This window comes from Electrophorus electricus, chromosome 13 (assembly GCF_041902795.1).
Source record: "Electrophorus electricus isolate QZ-2024a chromosome 13, ASM4190279v1, whole genome shotgun sequence".
In the NCBI taxonomy this organism is placed as follows: domain Eukaryota; kingdom Metazoa; phylum Chordata; class Actinopteri; order Gymnotiformes; family Gymnotidae; genus Electrophorus; species Electrophorus electricus.
The window spans coordinates 15,273,865-15,299,821 of record NC_137509.1 but is presented as its reverse complement, the minus strand read 5'-3'; the positions used below and the strand labels follow the sequence as shown (position 1 = coordinate 15,299,821).

General features: G+C 36.3%; 2 protein-coding genes across 4 annotated transcripts; both read right to left on the bottom strand.

The window, feature by feature from the left end:
• Positions 1-341: 341 nt before the first annotated feature.
• On the bottom strand, positions 342-2,375 carry LOC145643505 (uncharacterized). Its single transcript, XM_081694955.1, has 4 exons — positions 1,987-2,375; positions 1,057-1,170; positions 917-951; positions 342-739 (listed from the first exon to the last, which is right to left on the bottom strand). The coding sequence occupies exons 1-4, from the start codon at positions 2,297-2,299 to the stop codon at positions 617-619; spliced, it is 585 nt and encodes a 194-aa protein (XP_081551081.1). The 5' UTR covers positions 2,300-2,375; the 3' UTR covers positions 342-616.
• Positions 2,376-17,686: 15,311 nt separating this feature from the next.
• Positions 17,687-19,970, bottom strand: LOC113568711 (uncharacterized). 3 transcript variants are annotated; one of them, XM_035536694.2, is made up of 6 exons: positions 19,806-19,970; positions 19,333-19,689; positions 18,863-19,207; positions 18,629-18,730; positions 18,481-18,515; positions 17,687-18,367 (listed from the first exon to the last, which is right to left on the bottom strand). In XM_035536694.2, exons 1-6 carry the CDS (start codon positions 19,843-19,845, stop codon positions 18,248-18,250), a joined length of 999 nt encoding a protein of 332 aa, XP_035392587.2. In that variant the 5' UTR covers positions 19,846-19,970; the 3' UTR covers positions 17,687-18,247. The 3 variants fall into 3 exon arrangements, with proteins under 3 accessions (XP_035392587.2, XP_081550984.1, XP_081550985.1); XM_081694858.1 differs by having other exon boundaries at positions 19,333-19,413; XM_081694859.1 differs by lacking the exon at positions 19,333-19,689.
• Positions 19,971-25,957: the final 5,987 nt, after the last annotated feature.

The following is a 25,957-nucleotide window of genomic DNA, read 5'->3' as shown; positions in this document are numbered from 1 at the left end:
GTGTGTGTGTGTGTGTGTGTGTGTGAACATGCTTGTGTGATTTTGTGGTTTTTGTGAAATATAAATGATTTTATAACTGGTGGGTCAAAAATGACCCTAGAACAATCTTTGTACCCTGGAGGTGTACAGCTTTCATGGAAATATAAACAATATTTTTCACTTCTTCCAATCTTGGAGACACTGTAGGAAAAGTCATCAAATTTCATGTTGAAAAAAGATCATTAAAGGGGTTTTCTCTGCAGTTAAATGTGGTGGCGGGTCATTTTTGATCCTTAAGACAACACAACGGTTAAACACTGTAAAACATGAAAAGTAAGTGGCTAGTGAGTATTTAAAATGTTTTGAAACTGTTTTTATGTTGGTTTCATATCAATGAGAATACACACACACAAACATAAAGCAAAGACCTGGGGAAATTAGTGAGAGTGATACATATGCTGAATCAACATATTTATATACTGACTTGTGAACTCTAAAAATTAAGCTGCAATAAAAACATTTTTATTGTAAGGAATTTTATGTTTTCATTTGTACAAGTGTATTTGGACAAGTTTTACCAGATTTGTAACTGGTGTATTTACATGCTTACTTATAAGTAAAATCAAACCTACAGTTTTCACAGTCTGACTTGTGCATACACAGATTTGTCTTTAATGGGCTTTGCTCGTGATTTTTTTGAAGATGCCGGATCAGGAGAAAAACTTAAAGCAGCATAATTCAAGGAATCCTTCTCATCAACCTGCAAGAGCCATAAAATAAAATAAAATTCATAACAACGCAAAAGTTTAGTTGTCAGCTTTCAAATGTACATTCTGTGTCATACAGTGAGAGACCACTTTTTTAAAGTAGGTTTATTGATTGAGAGATTTGAAAAACATCAATTTAATTCTGTGGCAATTCAGAAATTAATACTTACCTGATTCACTTGTATTGTTTGAGCAGTTAAAGAGTCTTGAAAATAATCAGAAAGTATAATTAACTGTAATTTCACATTTAGAGATACTGGATTTTTATGTTCAAATATAAGAAATATAAGAAAACTTGACAAATCCATACCTTTTTGTCGATACTTTTGTAACATTCTGATTAGCATTATAACCACAGTTACAGTTATGATATTTGCTGATGCAAGTGCTAAGACAGGGAATTTCCATGTCTCCATTTTGGGTTCTAAAAAAAAGTTCAGTTAAGATACAGATTTAAATAGAAAATACTATTTTTCTACATGTCTGCATTTAGGAAGTTTGATTTTGCTCTCAAGGCATACTTCTTATTCTGATTATTTCTGATTCACTGACCTGCACAACTAACCACACATATAAACAACCATTGTTGGCTACTTTTCTTAAGTGATCTAAGTCCACCTTTTATATTTTTATTTGACTGGTGCAGAAATACTTTCAGTTGATGCTTGTGGCAATGTATGAAGAGTGACTGTGGAATAGTGAAAACAGGAAGACTTCTGAGAACTCAAGCTAAAGTGCAGATGGCATAGAAGAAGGAACTATGAGCTTATTTGTGTTTATTTAACCTAGGGGCACTCAAGAGTGATCGGTTGGCAGGTACTTAGTGGCACAAACTTCAGTGGACTGGACTTTCAAAGAGTAAATTTTTAGTTAGGCATCTGATAATATATTGCTTTTTTCCTACAGTTAACTGTATTTCCATTTTTAGACATACATATTTTGATCATATTAATATTAGGTTTTTATATTTGCATGATGAGCAAAAACCAAAACATGCATGAAGCATAACAATAGTTGCATTTAAATAAACTTACAACTTTATCCCTACTCAGTATTTTATAGTAGTCTATAAATATCTATAATTTTCTATAAGTATGCTAAGTATTAGATAGTACATCTCTAAGTATAATATCTAATATGCTTAATCTCTCTAACATGGTGTTAAAACACCAAGTAGTAGTAATTGGATGTTGATCTAGGGTTTGCTTTTTTTCACCTGATATTATATTGCAATCCTTACCATTGAAGAACAGTGTAGTTCCATTCCCAAACAGTATCTCTCCACAAAGAGCCACAGCACAGTAGTAAGTCCCAGCATCAGAGAGGCTGAGATTCCTCTTTGTGAGCTCATACACACAGCTCTCTGCAGGAGAGTCAGCTGCAGAGCTCTTCTGACCTTGACCCTTGCTGTGTCCGTTAATATAAATAATTCCTGGTTGAGACTCTTCTGAACCATGTCTGAACCAATAGACGCTGTGTCTTCCGGCACAGATCTCAGTGAGGACTGTACACTGCAGAGTCACAGAGTTTCCTGGATGAACTGGCTCTGACATAGGCTGCTGAAGAAGTGTGTGGCTGGAATAATGTGCACCTTAAAAAGTAATGCATTAGAAGCAATAAATAACTTTAACAAAGAAATAATCAACTAATGTGTAACATAAAATATTACCAAATAAAACGTCCTTGATCAAAAATGTCTGATAATAAATATCTGCAATAAAATCCAATTAAAATTCATATTTCTGCATTAGCAGTTGGGTTGAAAGTGTGACTAACATTCAGAATCTTTGATCACCAAAACGGTTCCATCTCCAAAAGTAATAATATTCATAAAAGCCACAGTACAGTAGTACGTCGCTGAGTCAGACTGCTCTGTTTTCACAATGCTCAAAGCACAACTGCTTTCTTCAGTTTGTACAATATAATGGTTTTTGTCAAAATCATTATAAAATGTGGCTTCTTTTGAGTAACGCTGAGAGTCTGCAACTAGTAGTGGTCTCATTCTGATAGTCTGCTTGTACCATGAAACTGTATTCATAAATTTGGAGGAATAATTGCAAAGAATTGTCACATTGGCTCCAAGTTCAGCCATTATTAGAGGGTCCTTTTGCATAACCACCACCACTTGACATTGTGCATCTAAAAATGCAAAGACAATATATGCATAAAAATTAAATGAAAAGGACACTGTAATCATATGAAAAACTAAAACAGAAAATCTAACTTACAAAAGCAGTCTGAGTAAAGGTATATAATCAAGAAGAGGAACCTCATTTTTCAATGAAGTCTGGAAGAAAAACATTTTTTGTAGAAATATATGTTTATGAAAGTGAATTTATGCTAGTGTGTTTAACAACAATATCATATTAATAGACTGGTAGAATCCAAAGACAGATCCTCTAAACAGTTTAACCTTAGTCTGTAATTTCACTTTTAAAATATCCACATAAAATCTTAAATACTTGATTATTCTGATGGTCACCATTCATATCATTCCAGTACTTAAGAGATGCATTTGTTTTCAGAGAGGCATGCACAAAACAAATTTGTTCCACTTACATGCTCTTTGTATAAAGATTTGGTGGAATAATCCTTTAACTCTGCCCATGTAATCATTTGCACAGAATAATGACTAGTGAGAACTTCAAAGGATACTGACATCACAGTGTTTAATTGGTTGTATGACAATGAGGGGCTGGGTCATATATGTCCTTAAAAACCTAGCTGCATTTGTATTTTTTTAAATCACTCTCATTTTCTGGTGATTTTTCTGTTTCCATTTCACTAAATTATTAGTATTTAATAAGTATAGTATATTAGTATATTTTCTTGTCAATTTCAGATGCATCATATCAGGTGACAACTGTTGACAAAACCAAGCTCCAACAGCTATGGATCCAGTGCAGCAATTCTTGATATATTTATTGCACTGAATCTATACATAAGTTTCATTGTAATAAAATATATACAGCTATGAAAACCCATAGAAAATTATGTGTCTGGCAACACGTGTATTTGAGTGTACCAGTAATTCACTTCAAATGGTCTCACATTGTGCTGAATGGCCTCTTCCTGTCTTTTGTTCTACAGAATGTCACTGACTCCACTGAATATGGTGAATGCTGGGGACTCGGACAGTCTGAGCCAGTGTTTCTCTTACATACTCCTCCATGGCCTTGTTTCCTAAGCATAACAATGGGCAAACTTGACTGTGGGGAGTCTGTAGAATCAGGGAGGAAATCTATAGTGCAATCTTCTCTATTAGGTGGAAGAGTCATGGCATAGATTTTGATGAAATCTACTGAGATAGCAGAAGCTGTAGTATTCTTGCAGCAGCTGAAGGAGTTCCAAAGCATTTGGAAGAGGAAGAGGCCAACCTCATCCTTGAGGGAGTGGGAGAACCCTCAACACCAACAAGAAAAATCTTAATGTGAAACCAAAAATAAAAGTAGAGATTGATGCAGAATTCATTTTTTAAACTGTCTTGCCTAAAAATGTATTGTCAATGTTAAAATTGAGAAAGGTGACTTACCACATCAGCAAGCAGGCTATTTTTATGTTCAGTGCTGTTTCCCTTTTATGTTGACCCATGGAGAAGGGAAGTGATGTGTATATACACAACTCTGGAAAAAAAGTAACAGACCACTACAAAATTATCAGTTTCTTTAGTTTTTAGTTTTACAATTGATGGCTATGTGCTTGACCAGGCTGAGCATTTTTGTTTTATTCTATAAAATACTGGCAACATTTCTTTCAAATTCCAGATAAAAATATTGTATTTTAGAGCATGTTCTTTTATGAAAATAACTAATGGTCAAAATAGCAATAGTTACAGAAATAATGCAAAGAAAACAAGCTCATATTCATTTATAAACAACACAGTACTAATATTTCAACATAGGATGAGTCAAGAAATCATTATTTGGTGCGTCTTGGCATGCTTTCAACAAGTCTTTCACGTTGCTGTTGGGTAACTTTACTCCACTCTTGGCACAGAAATTCCAGGAGCTTGGCTTTGTTTGATGGCTTGTGACCATCCATCTTTCTCTTGATCACATTACAGAGGTTTTCAGTGCGGTTCAGGTCTGGAGATTGGGCTGGCCATGATAGGGTCTTGATCTGGTGGTCCCTCATCCACACTTTGATTGACCTGGCTGTGTGACATGAAGCATTGTCCTGTTGAAAAAACACAATCAGATTTGGGGAACACTGTCAGAGCAGAAGGAAGCAAGTTTTCTTCCAGCAGTTTTGTAAGTGGCTTGATTCATGTGTCCTTCACAAAGACAAATCTGCCCGATTCCAGCCTTGCTGAAACACCCCTAGATCATCACCAAATTTCACAGTGTGTGTGCAAAACACTCTGCCTTTCCAGGTCTCTGTGTAACCATTACATGGCCAGGTGTTGGACAAAGCTGAAAATTGCACTGATCAGAGAAGATGACCTTACTCCAATCCTCTATGGTCCAATCCTTATGGTCTTTTGCAAAACTGTGCAACTCAGCCCAGCCGCTGCATGCCATTCTGTTTGTAGGTCACTTGATGTCATCTTACGGTTGTTAAGTGACATTTGAATGAGGTGGTGATCATCATGGTCAGTAGAGAGTCATTTTTTCGATCTCTGCAAGTCTGTAGCTGTTGTTGTCCCATGTGGTTGTTACTTCACCCAGTTCTTATAAACCATAATTTATGAAATTTTCAAGATAGAAACAAGCTGACACTCACTGTATCCCTCTAACAGTAAAGCTACAATTGAACCCTTCTTTTCCTCATTAAGGACCTTTCTTATCAACTCTTTTGGTGTGATCTGTAGCTGTATTTTGAGTACACTTACTTTTTGGGTAGTCCTAGCACTTCTTTTCTCATCCAGCTGGTTCTATAACAAGAGAATAGTGATGACAGCAGCAGTGGTTTAGAATAGGATTTTGTTAGCATCTCATTAAGTAGAATGTGGTGAGTCTGAAAAGGAATTCAACATACACTTGAATGCTGTACATGTGGAGATGCTGATTTAAGAAAAAATCAGAGTGGTCTCATTTTTGTCTGGAGCTGTACATTATATATATATATATATATATATATATATATATATATATATATATATATATATATATATATATATATATATATATATATATATATATAAACACATACTGGAAAAGAGAACACAGTTACATATACAGGAAAAGAGAACATGGTGTCCCAGTTCAGTAATCAACTGAGAAATTGGATGCCCAGCAAGCAAGAGAGGAAAGGCTGAACAGATACATTTTGTAGCAGCATCATAGTTGGCGGACACTGCACCATCAGTTTGAGCAACACTACAACTTCAACCTACACCCATTCTATATGGGCTGGATAGGCCCCAAGATGTTCCCCCTCCCAAAAAATGATGACATAGAACATTACCTGAAAACCTTTGAAAGGATAATTCACAAACCTGTAAATGACCTTATAAGGACTGGACTCTAGACTTCATCCCACTGTTGTGTGAGAAAACCCGAGCAGTGTACATCACCACACATTGACTGTGAGCACTCTAATGACTACAAGAGAGTGAAAGATGCTGTTTTACAAAAATACAAGATCAACAAAGAAAGCTACAGACTCAATTTCCATTCAAAGTTGGTTCCAAATGGAGAGACATTGAAAAAATTGCATGCCAGAGTGAAAGACCTACACAAGAAATGCATTCCTGTTCTATGCTGACATGAATAGATGTAGCATAGTGAGCTTTTGCTGTTGTATCCCATCTGCCTCAGTGTTCAGTGGTGTTGTGAGATGCTTTCCTGCTTACCATGGATATAAAGAGTAGTTATTTGAGATATCTTTCTGTCAGTTTGAACCAGTCTAGCCATTCTTGTGTGACCCCACTCATCAACAAGGCATTTCCACCCAGGAAGCTGTTACTCACTAGGCTTTTTCTGTTTTTCAAGCCTAATCTAATGGTCAGGTATTTGGGACAAGACAAGTGGTTAACGTTCCATTTCTATTTGCTAGGCATTTGTGGTGTACATCAGAGGCATGTACCATGCTGCAAATGTCAGTTGGATAATCCATTGGCCATCAAAAAAATTGGCAATGTACCAATCACCTTTAATCAAGGTCCCCTTCAAAACATGCTTTTATCCAAAGCCACTTACAATTATGACTAGGTACAACTTGAACAACTGAGGGTTAAGGGCCTTTGTCAGGGGCCCAACAGAGGCAGCGGTGGGGCTTTAACCAGCAACCATCCGATTACAAGTCAACTACCTTAACCACTGAGCTGCCACTGCCCCATTGTATGATTTGGCCATACCAGAGTGTACCACTTTGCAATAGTTTTGCAAAAGCTTTTCAGGTGGCACAGCAAATAAAAGGGGAACACGGGATACCTGTGCAGGGGCATGGCACAGAAACCAAAACACAAAGCATGTGGAACTATAAAAGATTAAAAACAAAAGCCATGCAGTGGCCATGACTGCTAGGCAGAGACTACTAGAGAGGAGAAACCATCACATCACTTATATAAAATCTGCCAAGTCGAGTTATGACTTTGTGTTGTTATAAAGTACATTTTTAATGCTCCATGCCACTAAATACCAATTTTGTGTACTTCCATAATCTTCCATAATCTCTGATTAACAAATGTGACATTGTCCTTGAAATCTAGCTGTAGTTAACATTAGGTTTGGAGATCATATCTAAGATAAATACTTTAGACAAAATATATATGCAAGCCACGGGTTGTTAAGGGAATGTCCACCAGCTTGATCACCCTAATTTTAAAATCTTTAGAAACTTCCCCCCTGTTCATCTCTGATGTTTTCAGGTCTCATGACATAATTCCTTATATATTACGGTGTATTGAGTTAGACCAAGACCAGCTCAGGTTATTGATTGATTGGTGGTTTATTTTCATACAGTATTCATTGAAAACCATTAGAAAGAATCAGGTAAGCAAATGCATAGCTCTTTTTCTTTACATTTTCATATCCACCACTACTGATCAAAAAGGTTTTGTGGGTTGTGCATGTTTACTAGCTCACAGAGAAATATGTCTAGGAGCCTTAGGTTTAGAATATCTTGTGAACGTAACATGAAATTAAGACTTAAATAAATAAGCTGGCATTATAAAAATGATAGGATCTGTAGATCTGGTTGTTTTGCTACTGTTTTTTTAACTAAGAGTGTCGGTAAAAGTTGCGTTTCTTCATTCAAGTTGTTTGACAAAGAAACAAAGAAACGGTTGAGCACTGCCTGTCACAATCAGATATTCCGACCCTTATGCTAAGACTAAACATTCAAGATCTTGATTACTGTTACCACCTTCTCATGCTCAAGTTTCCAGACCTGATCATCAGCATCACCCTGCAAACCCTACAAGCATTAATAACATCTTTCCACAATACACACATGGTTTAATGTGGTAAATTAAATTATATGTGTATTGGGAGGATGGAAGGAGGGATGAATGAAAGGATAGATGTGTGGATAGATGAGTGCATCAGTATGAAGAGCAATTTGGTGATTTGGCATAGTTCAGTCAGTACAGCAAATGTAGTTGTTCTATTTTTTCCGCGTAAGGAGTTATAAAATGAATGGGTTCCTATGGGAGGATGAAGGGATGAATGAAAGGATACACTCATACTGAGTGCAGTCAGTATGACATTCTGTTTGGTGCTATGGGTCAGCTAGATTGATGGCTATAGTTTCAAAACTAAAAGAGTTACACAATCTATGGGTGCAAGCCGGATTGCCATTGTCTGTGCCCCACCAAAGTGTAAATTTAACATCAGTAAGCATACGTTAATTTGCCAATGTTCTCTTTTCATTTTTTGTCCATAATAGTGTATGTTTAATTTTTCCCCTCATACATTTCTTTAAGCTCAACCCAGAGAGGGGATCAAATGCAAGCAGAGACAAAGTAATGAGCAAGAGGACCAGACAGCCTGTCCGGAAAAGGTCTTTGGCTATTGATCCACATGTCTGTTCCCTGATGAGGAAGCTTACAGAATGTGAGAGACATTTCAGCCCATTTCATTCATGGGCTTTTTTTCTCCTTTCTCTATTTTTCTGTCACCCTATTTATTTTATCAAGACATATATTAATCATAAATAAAACATCTTAGCATGATACTGTTTAATTAAGGTACTATAACATGATCTGATAGACATGCATGACATGAGGATATAAACAATGTAATCATAAAACACTTGAAAATATTATTAGTATGAAATGTTTCATATAGTCCTAGAGACCTTGGATATATAACCTAAATCAATATAAGATATCAAAACACCATTTCTCATGATTTATAAAGGACCATTTAAGCCAAAAATCAAATTTTCAGAATGTATTCTAGTAGTAGTTGATCAGTCAACACATTTGAAGTCCAGGTTTTGCTAGTTTAGTTTAGAACTGAAACTGCAAGGCTAACATTACTATCAAACACTAGAAACCAATAGTCACAAAAGACCACAAACAGTTTTTGTAACAACACATCACCAAAAAAAAAGAAAAATATATTTGTTCATGAATTTGGCTCTAGGGTGAGTGGAAAATTAGGTTCATCAAACAGTTTGTTTAAACATTAAGTAGTGTTATGAAAACCTATTAAATGAGTTTTGAAAAGATTTAGGAGAAATAGGATATGTCTTGATATTCCAGAAAGGGTTTTTTTTATTCTGCTTTTTTCTATTCTACACTCCAGTGATTGTGGAGAAGACAGATCTTGATAAAAATCAAAATTGTGGAATTTTTGGTTGCTGTTGCTGAGCTGTTTTTAAAGGTTTTAAGTAAAGTGGACTTTACTTGCTTGTTGCCTCAAATGTTTATCACAGTGTCAAAACAGGACTCTACTTCCAATCCTCTGGGACACCACAAGAGACACCACATCTTTCACGTACTAAATTGATGTACCTGCCTCTAATGAACCACTATTTAGGCCTGTTTCTAGCATTACCTCATTGCGAGCTATTGCCTATGTATTGTCAGCTTACTGAGCATGTATTCATGTACTACCTTGTTTGTGTAATGAAATTTGCTTCTTTGTCTGAGACTATACATTACTGGATTATCTTTTTACACTTTTGCCAGGTAATCACTCTTTTGGTCTGGACTATACAGACTATATAGTCTCCACTTTGGATTAGCCTTCATTTAGCTGTTTGTTTGGATCTGGTAACAAACCCCTGCCTGCTGTTTATTTCCATCTTGGATTGTACTTGTGCTCACTATAATCATAAATATTAAATATTTGAAACTAAACATCTCCTAAATTAAAAACCAAAATAAATTACCACATACTCTAAAATTACTTAGATTAATTAAGTTAATGTCACGGTACGACCTCTCCCCCCCTCGTGTGTGTGTCTGTGTGTGTCTGTGTGTGTGTCTGTATTGCCACGCCCTCTTGTGTTGTGCACCTGATCCTTGTTGTGTCTAATTGTCATGAGTGTATATAAGTCCCGTGTCATATCGTCAAAGTTGTCAGTGTTTGACCCACGTAGTGTGTTTGTGTGTGTATTGAGTTGTGCTTTTTATTAAAACGTATGTTCTGTTTAACGTGCCTTGTCCCCGCATCCTCCTTAAATGTTACAGAAACACCGACCGACCAAGGATGCCTGGGAAACGCAAGAAGAAGATGGGGAGGAAAGTCAACACCCTCCCACAGCACGTGCAGCGAAGTCTCCTGTGTTCTTGGGCACTCACCTGACTCCAGGTGTGGAAGCAGGGGAGTCATACAGAACCCCGGTGGATCACTGGGACTGGTATAATGATTTCCAGTCCTCCTCAGAGTCAGACTCTGTGGACCCCTACGTTCCAGCAGTAAGACCTTCCCTCATCCTGGCCTCGCTTCCTGGAGCTACCGGGAGGGAGGAACCCGCTGATCGATTTTGGGGGGGCCCTGTGTATGGGCTGGGATTGGACGGTGCGGAGCCCTACGGAGAACAGCTGGACAAAGAGGAGTGGTACTCAGATATGGACTCTGCTGGGTCCTATGACCCTTACCTGGACGATCATAGAGGAGACACAGATTACGGAGAGACAGAGGAGTGCAGTGATGTCTGTCTGCAGTCAAATAGGGGTTCCGATTGTAAGGATGAAGCTCCAATGGAGGTAGAAGAGTACCCTCATAGGGATCTTCCCTCCCACGTGACGCCAAAAGCTCAGAAAGCAAGGAGCCTCCAGCACCCAAGGCACCGCCCAGGTCACGCCACCCAGGTGCGAGCAGGCTCACCCGGGTGGGTAGCAGGGAAGCACCATTGTCGGATAAGGACACTCCCTCACCTGAGGCGAAGAGCTCCAGAGGGCATGCACCTATGCCGAAGCATCATGCAGGCAAAAAGGCAGCGGCACCAATACCAGAACCAGGACAGTTGCCGCCAGCTAGGCTGGCAAGGGACACTTCATGCCAGGCTAGTCAGTCTTCGACCCAGCTGATGATTGGGGGACAGCTTGGGGTTCCTTCCCCCTTCCCTGGACTATTGAATGTGTGTGGTGTTGTTCATGTGCCTGTCCCAGTCACCGTGTCTGTCCCTATTATGCTAAATGTACCGGTCACCTTGTTCCCATTTGTATCTGTGCCCGTGCCCGTTAGTGTGTGTGTCCCTGTATCTATCATCGTCTTAGTCCCTGTCCTTCCCCGCGCTGCCCTGCTCGCACTGGCCCATGGCGGGTTGTCTGGTCCTCCGACGTCGCCTTTTGGTGTTGGTCTCAGGGCCGCAGCCCGGTAGGCTGGCGCACCGGGAGTTGCACCCTGAGAGGGTGCTCTGTCACGGTATGGCCCCTACCCCCTCATGTGTGTGTGTGTCTGTGTGTGCTTCCATATTGCCATGCCCTCTGGTGTTCTGCACCTGATCCTTGTTGTGTGTAATTGTCATGAGTGCATATAAGTCTTGTGTCATATCGTCAAAGTTGTCAGTGTTTGACCCACGTAATGTGTTTGTGTGTGTGTTGAGTCGTGATTTTTATTAAAACGTATGTTCTGTTCAATGTGCCTTCTCCCTGCATCCTCCTTAGCCCATTAAACATCACTGTTAATGCCATAGCAGTACAGTGCTTTAAAAGCAAATGTAATTTTATTGTTTATAGAGTAACACACTGTAAAATTTGTTTAAGTTCTGTAAATTAACAGTGTCTTTACTGGCAGTAATTTATTGTAAAATTCACAGTAGGCAAGAAAATACTGTAATAACATAATACAGTAACAAACTGAAAATTAGCTATTGTAAACTTACAGCATTTAGCTGACACTTTTATCCAAAGGGACACAATTATATCTGAGTACAACTTGAGCAATTGAGGGTTAAGGGCCTTGTTCAGGAGTCCAACAGTGGCGGGGCTTGAACCAGCAACCTTCCAATTACAAATTAATTACTTTAACCACTGCTACCATTTTACAGTACTGTACTGGTATCTATGCTGCCAGTAACGTATTGTAAAATGTACAGAATTCTTTTTTACATGTATGCATTTTTGCATTAGTAACATGGGTGTAACCACCAATTAAGGTTAAGTAAACCTGTCAGAAACAGGTTAGCTTCAGAGCATAAGTTGTCATAGTAACTGACACTCTCTTTGATCTTGGTTTCTGGAATGTAAAATCCAAGATTTCCATGAACTCTGCCTTAAAATATTTGGGTTAGTCGCTTAACCAACTTCCTGGAATATCATTTTGGTCAGAAGATGTGTCTCATAATAGCCATTGATTTCCAAAATGTTATCTGGACAAAAACAAATTCACTTTAATTGATTTAAGCTTTTTAAATTGTTTTTACTATGCATGACTGAAGGAGGATTGAACAGCATGGACAATGGGGCTGTTCACTTTGTCTGGCTCATCTGAGTATTTGAAACAAGGCTAGAATCACCAAAACAGGAGTTCAGTTTTGTTGCCAATTCATGGCCGTCATGCTGCATGTAAATAGAGAGACTAATATGTCATTAAACAGAAAATAAAAAAATTTCTCATTTCAATTTTCTACTGTATTTTGACCTGAGCATAAACATCTGAATTGTTCATAACTGGATATTCCAGAGGTGTAAGGTTTCTGAGCAAATCTAAAAGCTGCATAGTTCAAGCCATCTGTGTCTGTGACCTGACAGAGAAAAAAATGTGTTATAAACCATGCAGAGAATAGGAGTATAGTAAAATTAGTTTTGGAGTTTTTTTTTAAGTCTACTTATATGTGCAGGAAGATTATTATTATTATTATTATTATTATTATTTTTACCTTATTTGGGTGTCGAGTGACTTGACCTTGACCTTGTCTTCAAAAAAATAAGTAATGATGTTCAAATATATTTGTGAAAATATTATGTTAAAATTTAAAATGACTCCAGTATTATAGATTAATCTTGTAATTTACAATGTAAATTACAATGTAATTTAACTAACTTTTCTGCTGGTTTTTATATAGCAGTGATGATAACAGAGATCACGTTACATATTGTGAGAACAGTAACAATCCGTCTGGTATTTTCTGAAATTATCAAAAGCAATAGGTTAAAAGCAAATTCATTCATAGACAATGGTCTATTTTTCCCATTCATTATATATATATATATATATATATATATATATATATATATATATATATATATATATATATATATATATATATATATAATACACAAACATAGAGTTAAAATGTATTACAAAAAAAATAATTTATTAGAATTTATTAAATTCATTCATAGATAATGGTATATTTTTCCCATTCATTATATTTAGGTATACAGTTAAAATCCATTACAAACAGTATCATAATTTATTATAGATTTTACCTTCAACATCAACTTTAGCTCCATTTCCAAAGAGTATTTCCCCACATGCAACCACAGCACAGTAATAAGTTCCACCATCAGAATGTCTGGTGTAACTCCTTGGAAGATCGTAGACACAAGTCCGTGTAGGAGAGCCAACATCAAAGTTTGTTTTACACTGATCACTCCTGTTACCATGAGTATAAATGATTCCTGAGTGAGATTTGTTTGAGCAATGTCTGAACCAGTAGACACTGTGTTCTTCTGTGCAACTCTCAGTAACAGCTTGTAGTGAACACTGGACTGTAGAATGTCTGTTCTTAAAAACCATTTCAGTTTGAAGCTGCCACTTGATCTTTTCAGCTCGAAAAATTAATAAAAACAAAGTAACAATAGAGAACCATTAATCAGGCCAAAGTAGAAAAGAAGCAGAACAGTAAATCTTTGCACACAATTACCTTGAAATAGCAGAAAGGTTCCAGATCCAAACTCTACAACATTTGCCTTCCCTGTTCCACAGAAATATGTTCCTATGTCATCTTCTGAGATTTCATTAATGTTGAGGTCTAACGTTTCATCACCCAGAGCAACACTGAAGTGGCCAATGTCAAATGCTCGAGTAATTTTGTGTTTTGTACCATCTTCAGTTGTTCTCACAACCTGCTGAGGCAACTTTCCTAAACTCATCTTATACCAAATGAAAATACCTTTGCTATCTTTGACCTTCTTTTGGCCACGTTTAATTGCCACGCTATGTCCCTGTCTAAATGTTTGTACCTGAAGCTCCATGATTGTAGATGTTTTAACTGGACAGTAAAAAAAAAAAGTGTTTATTGCCTAGAATGCATGTTACTTATATGCAGCCAATACTGTAGCATAAACATACTGGTTATTAAAAATATAACTTACCAGTTATCAAGAGGCAAAGAATGAAAAAAAAATACTAAGCATTTCTACTGTTTAGTAGAATCTAGTGAATCAGCAAAAGAGGCTTTGTGTTATTTGAATGGATATTTTAAGATTATAGAAGACGTTTCTATAATTCTAAAAAATTCTAAAAAAGCTCATTTGATTGTTCCAATAGTTTTGAGGAAATGCTATGTTGTGGTTTCATATTACTGATGATGTATTGCAGTGTTGCTATTTAAAGTAGTAAAGAGGTTTGTCAAAATGAGGCACAGAAAATATTTTTTAAAGTTGTCCTATAATGCTTTTACATGAAACCTTCAGGTCAGTTTATTTGGTTCAGTTTAACACAGGGTATTAAGGTATTAACATGTTTAACATGCAAATCAATAGTCTTTTGTTTTACACTGATTTTGACTAACAAACTCTAGTACAAATTCTAGTTCATTGGTATAATGTACTCTCACCTACTATACTGTCTAGGATATTTTCTTTGCATAAATGTTTTCTAAAATCTGAGTGTCATATACAGGCTGAAACTCATTCCTGTAGGTCAGCATTACCCATTAGCTACTGAAACATAATTCAAACACTGATGAATAAATAAACAATAGCATAGCTCAAACAGAAAACATATCTCAAACAATATATCTTATCTGGAATGGCTACATCAAAGCCCTGACCATTATTCAATTTTATTGCTTTCATCTGAACCACTTAAATCCTAGGCAGCTATCCTAAAATTAAACTATACATTACTATACATTACTATGCAAAACTATACATTGCTGAAAGAAGTTTGTATAGAGAAATACAGGTTACAGTAACTCCTTACACACAAACAGAACTGATCAGCAGATGGAAAACTTGTTTGGTGGAGATTACATATAGTAACTCATAACTCTTTTAAATTCTGGATTTAATATGCCTTTTCAATTATTGTTTAACACTACATTGACTAAGATGATCATTTTGAAATTGCAATTTGAAATTGAAATTGCATATAATAGCCTTAACAAAAAACAAAACAAAACAACAACAAAAAAACCACCATGTCTTCCAGTAGGTTACCTATATTGGTGTATATTTTGGTTTATTAGTATTTTGGAGTACAAATATATTATGAGCAGTTCTACTTTGAAAGGCCATAGCATTTACATTTACATTTACGGCATTTAGCAGACGCGCTTATCCAGAGCAACTTACAAAAGTGCTTTGTCATTTACTCATAGAATATCCTAGTACAGTACAGTAGGTTAGAGTCCAACATTCCAATGAACTAGAATACTGTAGAATACAGGGATCAATGCTGATGACTAGATGTACAAAATACATAAGGTCCATTTTAAACAATAAGTGTAATAAACAATAAGTGCTAGGGTACATAAACAATAACCTACAATAAGTACTAAATTAGTCAGTCAATATGAGAACAGTGTCAGTTGTCCTTTAAATATTCTGCAAATAGATGGGTTTTCAGACACTTTGACTGTATACAATATTAGATTTTGTCTTGTTTCTTATAATTTTCTGCTATTCCGGAGCTTTGGCTGCATTTATACAATAATTGTCATGCTCCCTAGCCTGAACTCCATCTTCCAGAATTTACCTGTTGCCAGTCCCCTTGACACCCTATTCAGCTCCTCAAATCACTTACTGTTTTCAACTGTGTTCATCATCATGTACCTGTCTATTTAAACCTGCCCATTTCTCCATGTCTCTTACAAAGTATTGCCATGAGTATCACATGTGTATTGAGTGTTCTCCTTGTCTGTCTCTCTGGTTTTCAACTGCTTTGTTGCTTGATTATCAACTCTTCCTTGCTCCTGCCTTAGTTTGACCGTTTACACTGCTCTCTGATTTTGTACCCTCTGCACTGTTTTCTGGTTTATTATGTTTCACTGTGCTATGTGTACAATTTCAGATATCTAGTGTTAAAGTGAACAAGTACAAATCACCTGATATGGTGTGGACCTGAGTAGGTAAATTAATATGTGTTTTACATATATATAGAAATATATAGCTGCATGTATCAGATTTAAAACCTTGATGCTTGCCTACAAACCTAAAAATAGACCAGCCCCTTCATACACGAGGCCAATGGTCAAAGCCCAATCTGTACCTCGTATACTTCAAACCTCAAGTACGGCTTAGCTTGAAACACCGTGCTTCAGGTCTCATGGACGACAAGCATCGAGACTATTTTCTGTCCTGGCTGCAAGATGGTGGAATAAACTCTCACTTGCTGTCAGGACAGCATAGTCCCTTGCAGTCTTCAAACGCGGACTGAAGACCCATTTATTTGCAGAATATTTAAAGGACAACTGACCCTGCTCCCATATTGACTGACTAAATTAATACTTATTGTAGGGTATTGTTTATTATGTTATTTAACAAACTCTAGCACTTATTGTTTACTGCACTTATCATTGTTTAAAAGAGACCTTATGTATTTTGTACTTCTAGGTATCAGCATTGATCCCTGTATTCTACAGTATTCTAGTTCACTGGAATGTTGGACTCTAACCTACTGTACTATATTCTAAGATATATTCTAATATATGTTCTATATATTCTAAAGCAATTTTGTAAGTCCCTCTGGATAAGAGGGCCTGCTAAATGCTGTAAATGTAAATGTAAATGTTAACTTGCCAGTGCTCTATTTTTGTTCATGATAGTGTACATTTCATTATTTTTCCCCCCATACATTTCTTTAGGATCAACCCAAAGAGGGGATCAAAGGCAAGCAGAGGCAAAGTAATGAGCAAGAGGACCAGACAGCCTGTCCATAAAAAATATTTAGTAGTATAAAATGTTTCATACATTCCTAGACACCTTATTTTTTGGTTATTTGTAAAGCACCATTTTAGCCAATAATCCAATTTTCACAACTTACCTAGATGTACTTGATCAGCCAAGATATGTTTGGAGTCCAGATTTTGCTTTAGTTTAGAAGTGAAGCTGCAAGGCTAGTGATGCTGTCAAACACTGGAACCAAATAGTCAACAAAATAGCTCAAATTTCACTACATCTAGTGTGAGTGGAAAATTAGATTCATCAAACTGTTTCTTTAACAATTATGTAGTGTTAAAAACCCATGCATTGAGTTTGGAAATATACTGTAGGTGAATATGAAATAAGACAAAAGTCTTGATATTCAAGAAAAGGTTTTTTTTTTTTACTATATACTTGATTGTGAAGAGGACAGATATGCATGAAAATCTAAATTAGTTATAAGTGAAGTTTAAAAAAAATATATTTAGTAATCTTAATTGTTTTCATGCTTGTTGCCTCAACATACTTATCACAGCAGTTACGTAATTAATTTAGTCATCAGAGCTGTGAAGATGGAGTTTCTGAATAATGTAATGTCAGTTGTGTTAGTAATTTGCCTGTAAGTATGCAGCAACAGATTCTGTTAAATTACATTAATCTTATAGCAGTAAAGTGCAATATAATGCAATGTAATAATTTTTCTGCTTATACAGTAACAGAATGTAACATTTATTTAGCTTCTGTAAATGTACAGAGCTATACTGAAGTCTTTGCTGCCAGTTAAAGGTAGGCAAGAAAATACTGTAATAACATAATACAGTAACAAGCTGTAAATTAAATGTACAGTTCAGATACTGTAAATTTAATATACTGCCCATAATTGTGCTGTAGAATGTACATGTTGTTTTGCAGTTTATGCATTTCTGCATGTGGCTGTAACCCCCGGTTAGGATTAAGTATGCGTCTCAGAAAGCGGGTTAGATTCAGAGCCACAGTATGAAAAGGAAGTTCAGTTTTATTAACAGTTCAAGTCTGTCCTACAGAATGTAAATTTAAACATATCAATAGTCTATTGTATTCTGACCCGGGCATAAACATCTGAATTGTCCTTAACTCTGGAAATTCCAGAGGAGGAAGGTTTCTGAGCAAATCTCAACGCAGCATAGTTCAAGCCATCTGTGTCTTCAACCTGACAGAGAATGAGAGGTGTTATAAACCATGCAGAAAATAAGAGTATAGTAAAAGTAATTTTGTAGATTTTAAGTCTATTTTTATTTGAAGGCCAATTAATTCACAATTTACCTTATTTGAGGGACTTGATTGAGCATTAACTGAGCCTTTCAAAAAAACGTAATAATGTTCAAATATTTGTGACAATATCAAAAATGTTTAAAACAAAATAATTCCAACATTAAAGACAAATCTTTAATTACATTGTAGTTAATCTAACCTTTTTGATGATTCTTATATAGAAGTCCACACAGAGCCATGATGATGATAACAGAGCTCACATTACATATTATCAAAGCAGTAACAATCCATCTGTTATTTTCTGAAATTATCAAAAGCGATAGGTCAAAAGCAGATTCATTCATAGATAATGGTATATTTTTCCCATTCATTATATTTAGGTATACAGTTAAAATCCATTACAAACAGTATCATAATTTATTATAGATTTTACCTTCAACATCAAATTCAGTTCCATTTCCAAAGAGTATTTCCCCACATGCAGCCACAGCACAGTAATAAGTTCCACCATCAGAATGTCTGGTGTAACTCCTGGGAAAGTCGTAGACACAAGTCCGTGTAGGAGATCCACCATCAGAGTTTGTCTTACACTGATCACTCCTGTTCCCATAAGTGTAAATGATTCCTGGATGAGATTTGTTTGAGCCATGTCTGAACCAGTAGACACTGTGTTCTTCTGTGCAACTCTCAGTAACAGCTTGTAGTGAACACTGGACTGTAGAATATTCTCTGTTCTTGAAAACCATTTCAGTCTGAAGCTGCCACTTGATCTTTTCAGCTTGAAAAATTTGTAAAAACAGCAAATAATGAGAGAGAACCATCAATTCTGATTCATTGCTCTCTCTCATTACTTGCAAAGAAAAAAAAAAAGTAGCCGAACAGTAAACCTGTGCAAGCAGTTACCTTGAAATAGCAGAAGGGTCCCAGATCCAAACTCTACAACATTTCCCTTCACTGTTCCACAGAAGTATGTTCCAATGTCATCTTCTGAGACATCATTAATAATGAGGTCAAACATCACTTCACTCACAGAAACATTGAAGTGGCCGTTATCAAATGCTCGAGCAAATCTGTACTTTGTATTATCCTCAAATGTTCTTATAATGTACTGAGGCACCGTCCCTAAACTCATTTTATACCAAACAAAAAAAATTGGGGGATTTTTTCTGTCTTGGACTGTGTTTTGGCCACATTTAATTGCCACACTAAATCCCTGCCTAACTGTTTGTACTTGAATTTCATTGATTGTAGAGGTTTTAACTGGAGAGAAAAAAAAAGAAAATGTTTAATGGCTAGAATCCAGCAATTTATATGTACCATGTACTTAACAGGTAGATTATAGCATAAACATATTGTTTATTTAAAATATGACTTACCAGTTATGAAGAGGCAAAGAGTGAAAAAATGACTAAACATTTTTACTGTTTAGACAGTGAGATAGTAAAATCTAATGAATCAGTACCTTGTTCAACTGTTCAACAGCAAAAGAGGCTTTGTGTTTTCTAAATGGATGTTTTAAAGTTCTAAGCAGATTTGATTGGTCCAGTAGCTTTGAGGAAATGCTATGTTGTAGTTTCACACTACAGAAAGAGTATTGCTGTGGTGCTATTTAAAGCAGTAAAGAGGTGAGCCAAAATGAGGCACAAAAAAAAATTTAGAAGAGTTGTGTTGTCCTGTAGTGCTGTCACACAAAACTTTCATCTTAGATTATTTGGTTTATTTATGTCATCTTAGTTTATTTAACAAGTTTTAAACCACTACACTTTTGTTTTAGGCACAGTGAGCCTTGAAAACAATCATGTCAGGTAATCCATAACAAAGTGCTCTAATTACAAAGCATTTTAAATGTTGAACTAAGATCTGCGTGTGATGTGTTGGTTGAACTCATTCCTGGTCAAAGTCCTGACATTAATCCCATTTTGTTGATGTGGTCTCGTCTGAAGCACTGAAATCCTAGGCAATTATCCCGAAACTATACATTTCTGAAATAATTGTGTATAGATGAATGCAGGTTAAAGTACCTCCTAACTGGGAAAAGAACTGATCAGCAGATGCAGGACATGTTTGGTGGAGGTTACTTATAGTAACTGATAACCATTTTAAATTCTGGATTAAACATACTTTTCAAATTAATGGCCTTGCACGTTTAACAGTAGAATGACCAAGATGATCATTTTGACCAGTTTGAAATCGATATAATTGAAATTGATAATTTTATATCAGTAACTGATTTTTATATAACAAAATAACCCAAACCATGTCTACCAATAATTGACTTCATATATTGGTCTATCAGTATTTCAGATTTAAGAGTATTTAAAAAAAAGAGTAGTCCTACCATGAAGACCACAGCAGACACCTTGACTGTATACAATATTAGATTATGTGATTAAGAATGTACACATTTTATGAAACATTCTCGTGTAAGTCCAGATGGTTGTAAAGGGTTCTCAAAGATGTTGCTGTGATATACTGTCATGAGTAGGTCAGTAAAATGTATTTATAAAAGTTATTTATGAATATGGAATGGCAAGATTTGGTAGGTTGCAGGAAAAGGAAAAGGGACAATGTGTAGTGAAGTCAAGATGGCATGTAGAAGCAGTCTGATTCAGGAATTGAGGTCTCTTAGAAAGCAATGAAGGTTTGCATTGGAGGAGGAAAGAGGATATTAATATACTACAGAAAGAGTGGAGTGTGCTAATGCAGCCTTCTTTAGAAATTATTTAAATCATGTGACCTTATTTAGTAAGGAGAAATAAGGAGTTGAAAAGTATGAAAAATTTAATTAGAGGGGTATTTTGAGGGTGTTTATAAAGATAACAATAAGTCAAAGGAGATGGAGTTGCCACTACATATTCCAACTGGGGGTTAAACAGAATAGCAAATGGATGTTAGCCCACCAAAGTGGAGTGAGGTTCAAGACAAGGTGTGTCATGCAAAGGCAGTTTCTGCACAAGGACCTAAAGGAGTGCTGTATCGGGTGTATAAAAAGGTATCTGAGGAATTGATATTTTTGTGAAACATGATGGTCATAAACTGGTAGAAAGGGATTATTTGAGTGGAGAAGTGTAGGAGGTATCCTTATTCCTAAAGAAAAGGATTCCATGGGTATAGAATATTTTCAGCCTATATATCTTCTTAATGTGGATGATAAGATTTCTTTTAGTGTGAGAGTGTGGAGACTGGCAAAATACACATTTAGTTGTAAGAGTTGGTTACATCGAGCAGAGTTGGTTACATCCTGGCTGAGATTGGAAATGGGCATGATGGCTGGTTGTTCCAGTTCACCGTTAGCATTTACAGTGGAGATGGAGGTAATAATTGTATCCTCGAAGTGGGTTGTACGTGTGGAGTGGCTACACAATGGCTTTAGGTTACCTCAGGTTAGGGCATACATGGGGCGTACATGGAAGACATGACATGACAATGCTGACAACTACTGTGCTGTGTACCTGGTGGTTGCTAGGGAAGATAAATGATAATCTTAGGTGGGCAAGGATGAAGCCTAATAGCTGTTCACCTTCACATTTCACCTGCTTTTTTGGTCCAATAGTTAATAGAGGAAATGTTATGTTGTAGTTTCATATTAGAGGAAAAAGTACTGCAGTGTTGCTATTTAAAGCAATAAAGAGACATTCTTGTTCCTGAGAATAATGACATAGCATATTGTGCTATGTTACACGAGACTTAATTTCACAAACACAAAATTACATATTACTATCCTCTCATGAAAGCAAGTTTATACAAGTAGGTTTTAAGACTTGCCTTAAAAGCAGAAATAGAAGAGCCTTGGCGAACAGTAAATGGTAAGGTCTTCTTGCGCATAGACAACAAATACATAGTCACATCTAAGCTTAAAACATGCCCTTGGAAGAGCCAATAAATTCTGTGAAGAAGGCCTCGGGGTTTGCTGCATGGTTGAATATGAGAATAAATTAGTAAGTGCTTTAAAAAGAAACAAAAGCATTTAAACTGAATGCTAAACTGAACTGTAGCTAGCAGGTGGAAAATAAGACACATGTACTATGATCTCTTTACTTAGTGCTGGTAAGTAACCTAGCTACAGTGTTCTGTACTAGCTGTAAGCTATGTTATAGGGAATGGTTGATCCCAACATATGGACAGTATTCAATTCATGAAGAAAGGATTGCATGAATGACCTCCTGCAGGTTGCAAAATGCTTAAACTTCACAAAAGGTCTAAATTGGAAAATATTGCTTTTCTCCACAGAATTGATTTGTTTATTAAATCTGACATCAATCAAAGAACACACACAATTGTTTCAGTATCATCTTTGCACGGGAAGACAAGATTCATGACTTATGGGGCTGTTATTGTCAGAAACGACCAGAGAGTCAGGATGGAAATGCATATATATTATTGGGCTATATTCCAAATGCATAGACAAACTCATAATCAAAAGGTAGGTTTGTTATCAGCAAAAAGAGTCCCGACAGGCATCCAAAGAGGGTAGTAGCACTACGGTGGGTCATTGCACAGAAAGAGGGAATGGCAGAAAACATGGCTCAGGAGAGGCTCAGGAGACTTCAAAACTGAAGATCTTGATTTAAATAGGGCAGGTAATTTAGAAAAAGAGTCAAAGGAGGGAACTGTAATCAGAACAATGGAGATACAGAATGAGGGAGTTTAGAGGGTTGAAGTTAAGGTTGTGACAATACCCTCCCTCTCTGGAGCAGCCAATAGCAGTCTGTGATCTCCCTGGAAGGTGACCAGTCAGACACAGTGTAGGACATTCAAGGTGACCTGCATGGTAATCCTGAACAAGCCTGACAAACCCATGCTGATTTTATGTGCTAACAAATATGCTGAGGAAAAAGACTGCAACTACTCCTCTCTTTTTGCTGAAGATGGTCTCAAAGCCTTTTGAAAAGGCACCACTTAAATATCTCCTTGTGAGAAGATGGTCTGTTCTGGATCCAAGGTTCCTGCTCAAGAGCAAAGAGGTAAGTCCCTGAAAACACCACTATTCTCCTTGCGGAACCTGGCTTCAATTAAGAAAAATTATGTGATTAAATTCTGTGGGAATTTTGTCACTTTTATGACCACAGCCTCATGTCAGAGTCAGAATCCTTCAGGAACTTCAACCAACAAAGCGGAAGGTTGGATGAATTTGACAATGAACATTTATCCAACAAACTGTTTTGCCATCTGTTGGACATAGTAAAACTCCTGGTCCTCTCAAATGGTCCAGTTGCTGTTGACAGAGGTTTTTCAGGTGACAAGGAGGTAATCGTGGAGAACCTTAAAAGAGCATTCACTGATTTCTCAGCGGATAATTCATGACCATGTGAACCATGTTGGAGGGCTACTCCTCTCTACAGTTGCTGCCAGCCAGAAATATCACATGTATCTTGATAACCAAATACAACTAAAGCAAAATGAGTGGAAAACACAGAAGAGGAAAGGACTAACGGAGGAGATAATTGAGATAAAAGCAAAAAAGAAGAGAATAGAGGAGGATATAAATGTGCTGCTTAAGACTGGTGATCACAATGCTGAGCTGAGTCAGAAGGAAAACTGTGCTTCATCTCAAAGTCCAAGGGACATCAAAGAGGTGCAAAAGAAAAAGAAAAAAAGCTGGAGGCTTTGGAAAAACAGCTGTCAAATCAAGGAACCGGAACACACTCCTTAATAGACCCTGCCCTATTTGACATTACCTTGCAGAATTTTGTGATGTTTTGTGCAGTTTTTGTTTGTTTTTTCAACTGAACGGGATAAAAGCTAATAACATCAACTTAAGTTGATTTGTTTACATTTGTGCATCATCTTTCTGAGTTAATGTGAGGTGAAATAAATATTTAGAGTTTACACACTATGCATACAAGCCAACATTTTGTCTAACATGGGTTTCACCAACAATGTTGAAATTGTTAACAAGCCAGGCACTACTATTAAAATTGTGTCTATTGATGTGATTTTTATTTATTTATTTGCATTGTGCTATGTACATCCTGGTGCCATTTAACATGTCCCTGTACTTTGATAGCTGACTTTGGTGAATAGAGGAAAACAAATATGGTTATAACAAAGCTATTCTCATCTTATTGCTTTCTTCAACACAAAACCCTCCACCCAATGAAATGCTACATAATCATACTAATTAAACCAGAACCCCAAAAATAAACTAGATGGCAGGTCTGAGATGTTGCTCGGGAACAATGAAGCCAAAACCACAATGGCCACTTCACTCTAATAAGCAAAAAAAAATAAAAACAAAAGAAAGGTACCTTTCTAAAGTCAGTTCTTTAGGTACAAATGTGAATCTCTCTCCTGAGTAGGATCTGCAACACGCCATCACTTGGCATGCAAGTGCGTCACACTCACTCTGAGCCCATCAGTGACCCAGGATATTATTCAGAAACTACCTTTAGCCTACTATGCTAATACATTGATATGCTACTTCTCTACACTAAGTGAAAAAAAAAAAAAAAAACTTCCCACAGCATACTCATAAGACATTGTTAGACACAAATGGCAGTTATGCAAAGATTCTCAAATCATCACTGTGCTTTAGTAAATTTAATTTATCGAAATGGAAAACCATCTTGCTACCCATCACATACAGCTTCATATTCCTCCTGCTCCAAAAAACTCTTATAGGGGCAGTTACACAAACATCACTATTCATCCCTGGATTACCAGATCATGTTTGCAATACATCAAGCCACTACTAAACACATTTTTAGATGGGCTACATTAGTATTACTGTTGCCTTTCCATCAGCTGGAAGCGGTCTAGCCATTCTCCTCTGACCTTTGGCATCAACAAGGCCTTTTTGCCAAGGCAACTGCCACTCACCGGATATTTTCTCTTTTTCAGACAATTTTTATAAACTCTAGAGATGATTGGGCATGAAAATCCCAGTAGATTAGAAATTTCTTAAATACTCAGACCAGTGCACATTCAAAGTCACTTAAATCCCTTTTCTTCCCCATTCTGATGTTCTGTTTGAAATCCAGCAGGGCATCTTGACCTTGCCTGAATGCTTTCATTTGCTCCCATGTGATAAGACATTTGCGGTAATGAGCAGTGTATGTAATATATATATATATATATATATATATATATATATATATATATATATATATATATATATATATATATATATATATATATATACACAGCATCTAAAAACACAATACCACCACATAAAATGGTATATAAAATAATATTTAATTCAGATTTTTTGTCAGTTTTGGTCATTTAATGTCACAAAAGTAATACATTTAGAGTGGCATTCATTTAGTAGAGTGTTTAAAATGTAGAGTGTTTAAAATGCAAAACTTTAGAAATATAGCAACATATAGCAAGTTTTCATATTTGTCAGATTGGTACATAGTAAAATGAACTGACCTTTCATTTGATTTTTAAATAGAATTCCAAACAAAACCACCATTATGACAACAATTATTATAGTTGATGTTGCCAAGGCAATAACAAAACAGTGGTTATTTTATGAAATTATGAAAAATATTTTGAATTAATACCACACAATGTATTTATAGGC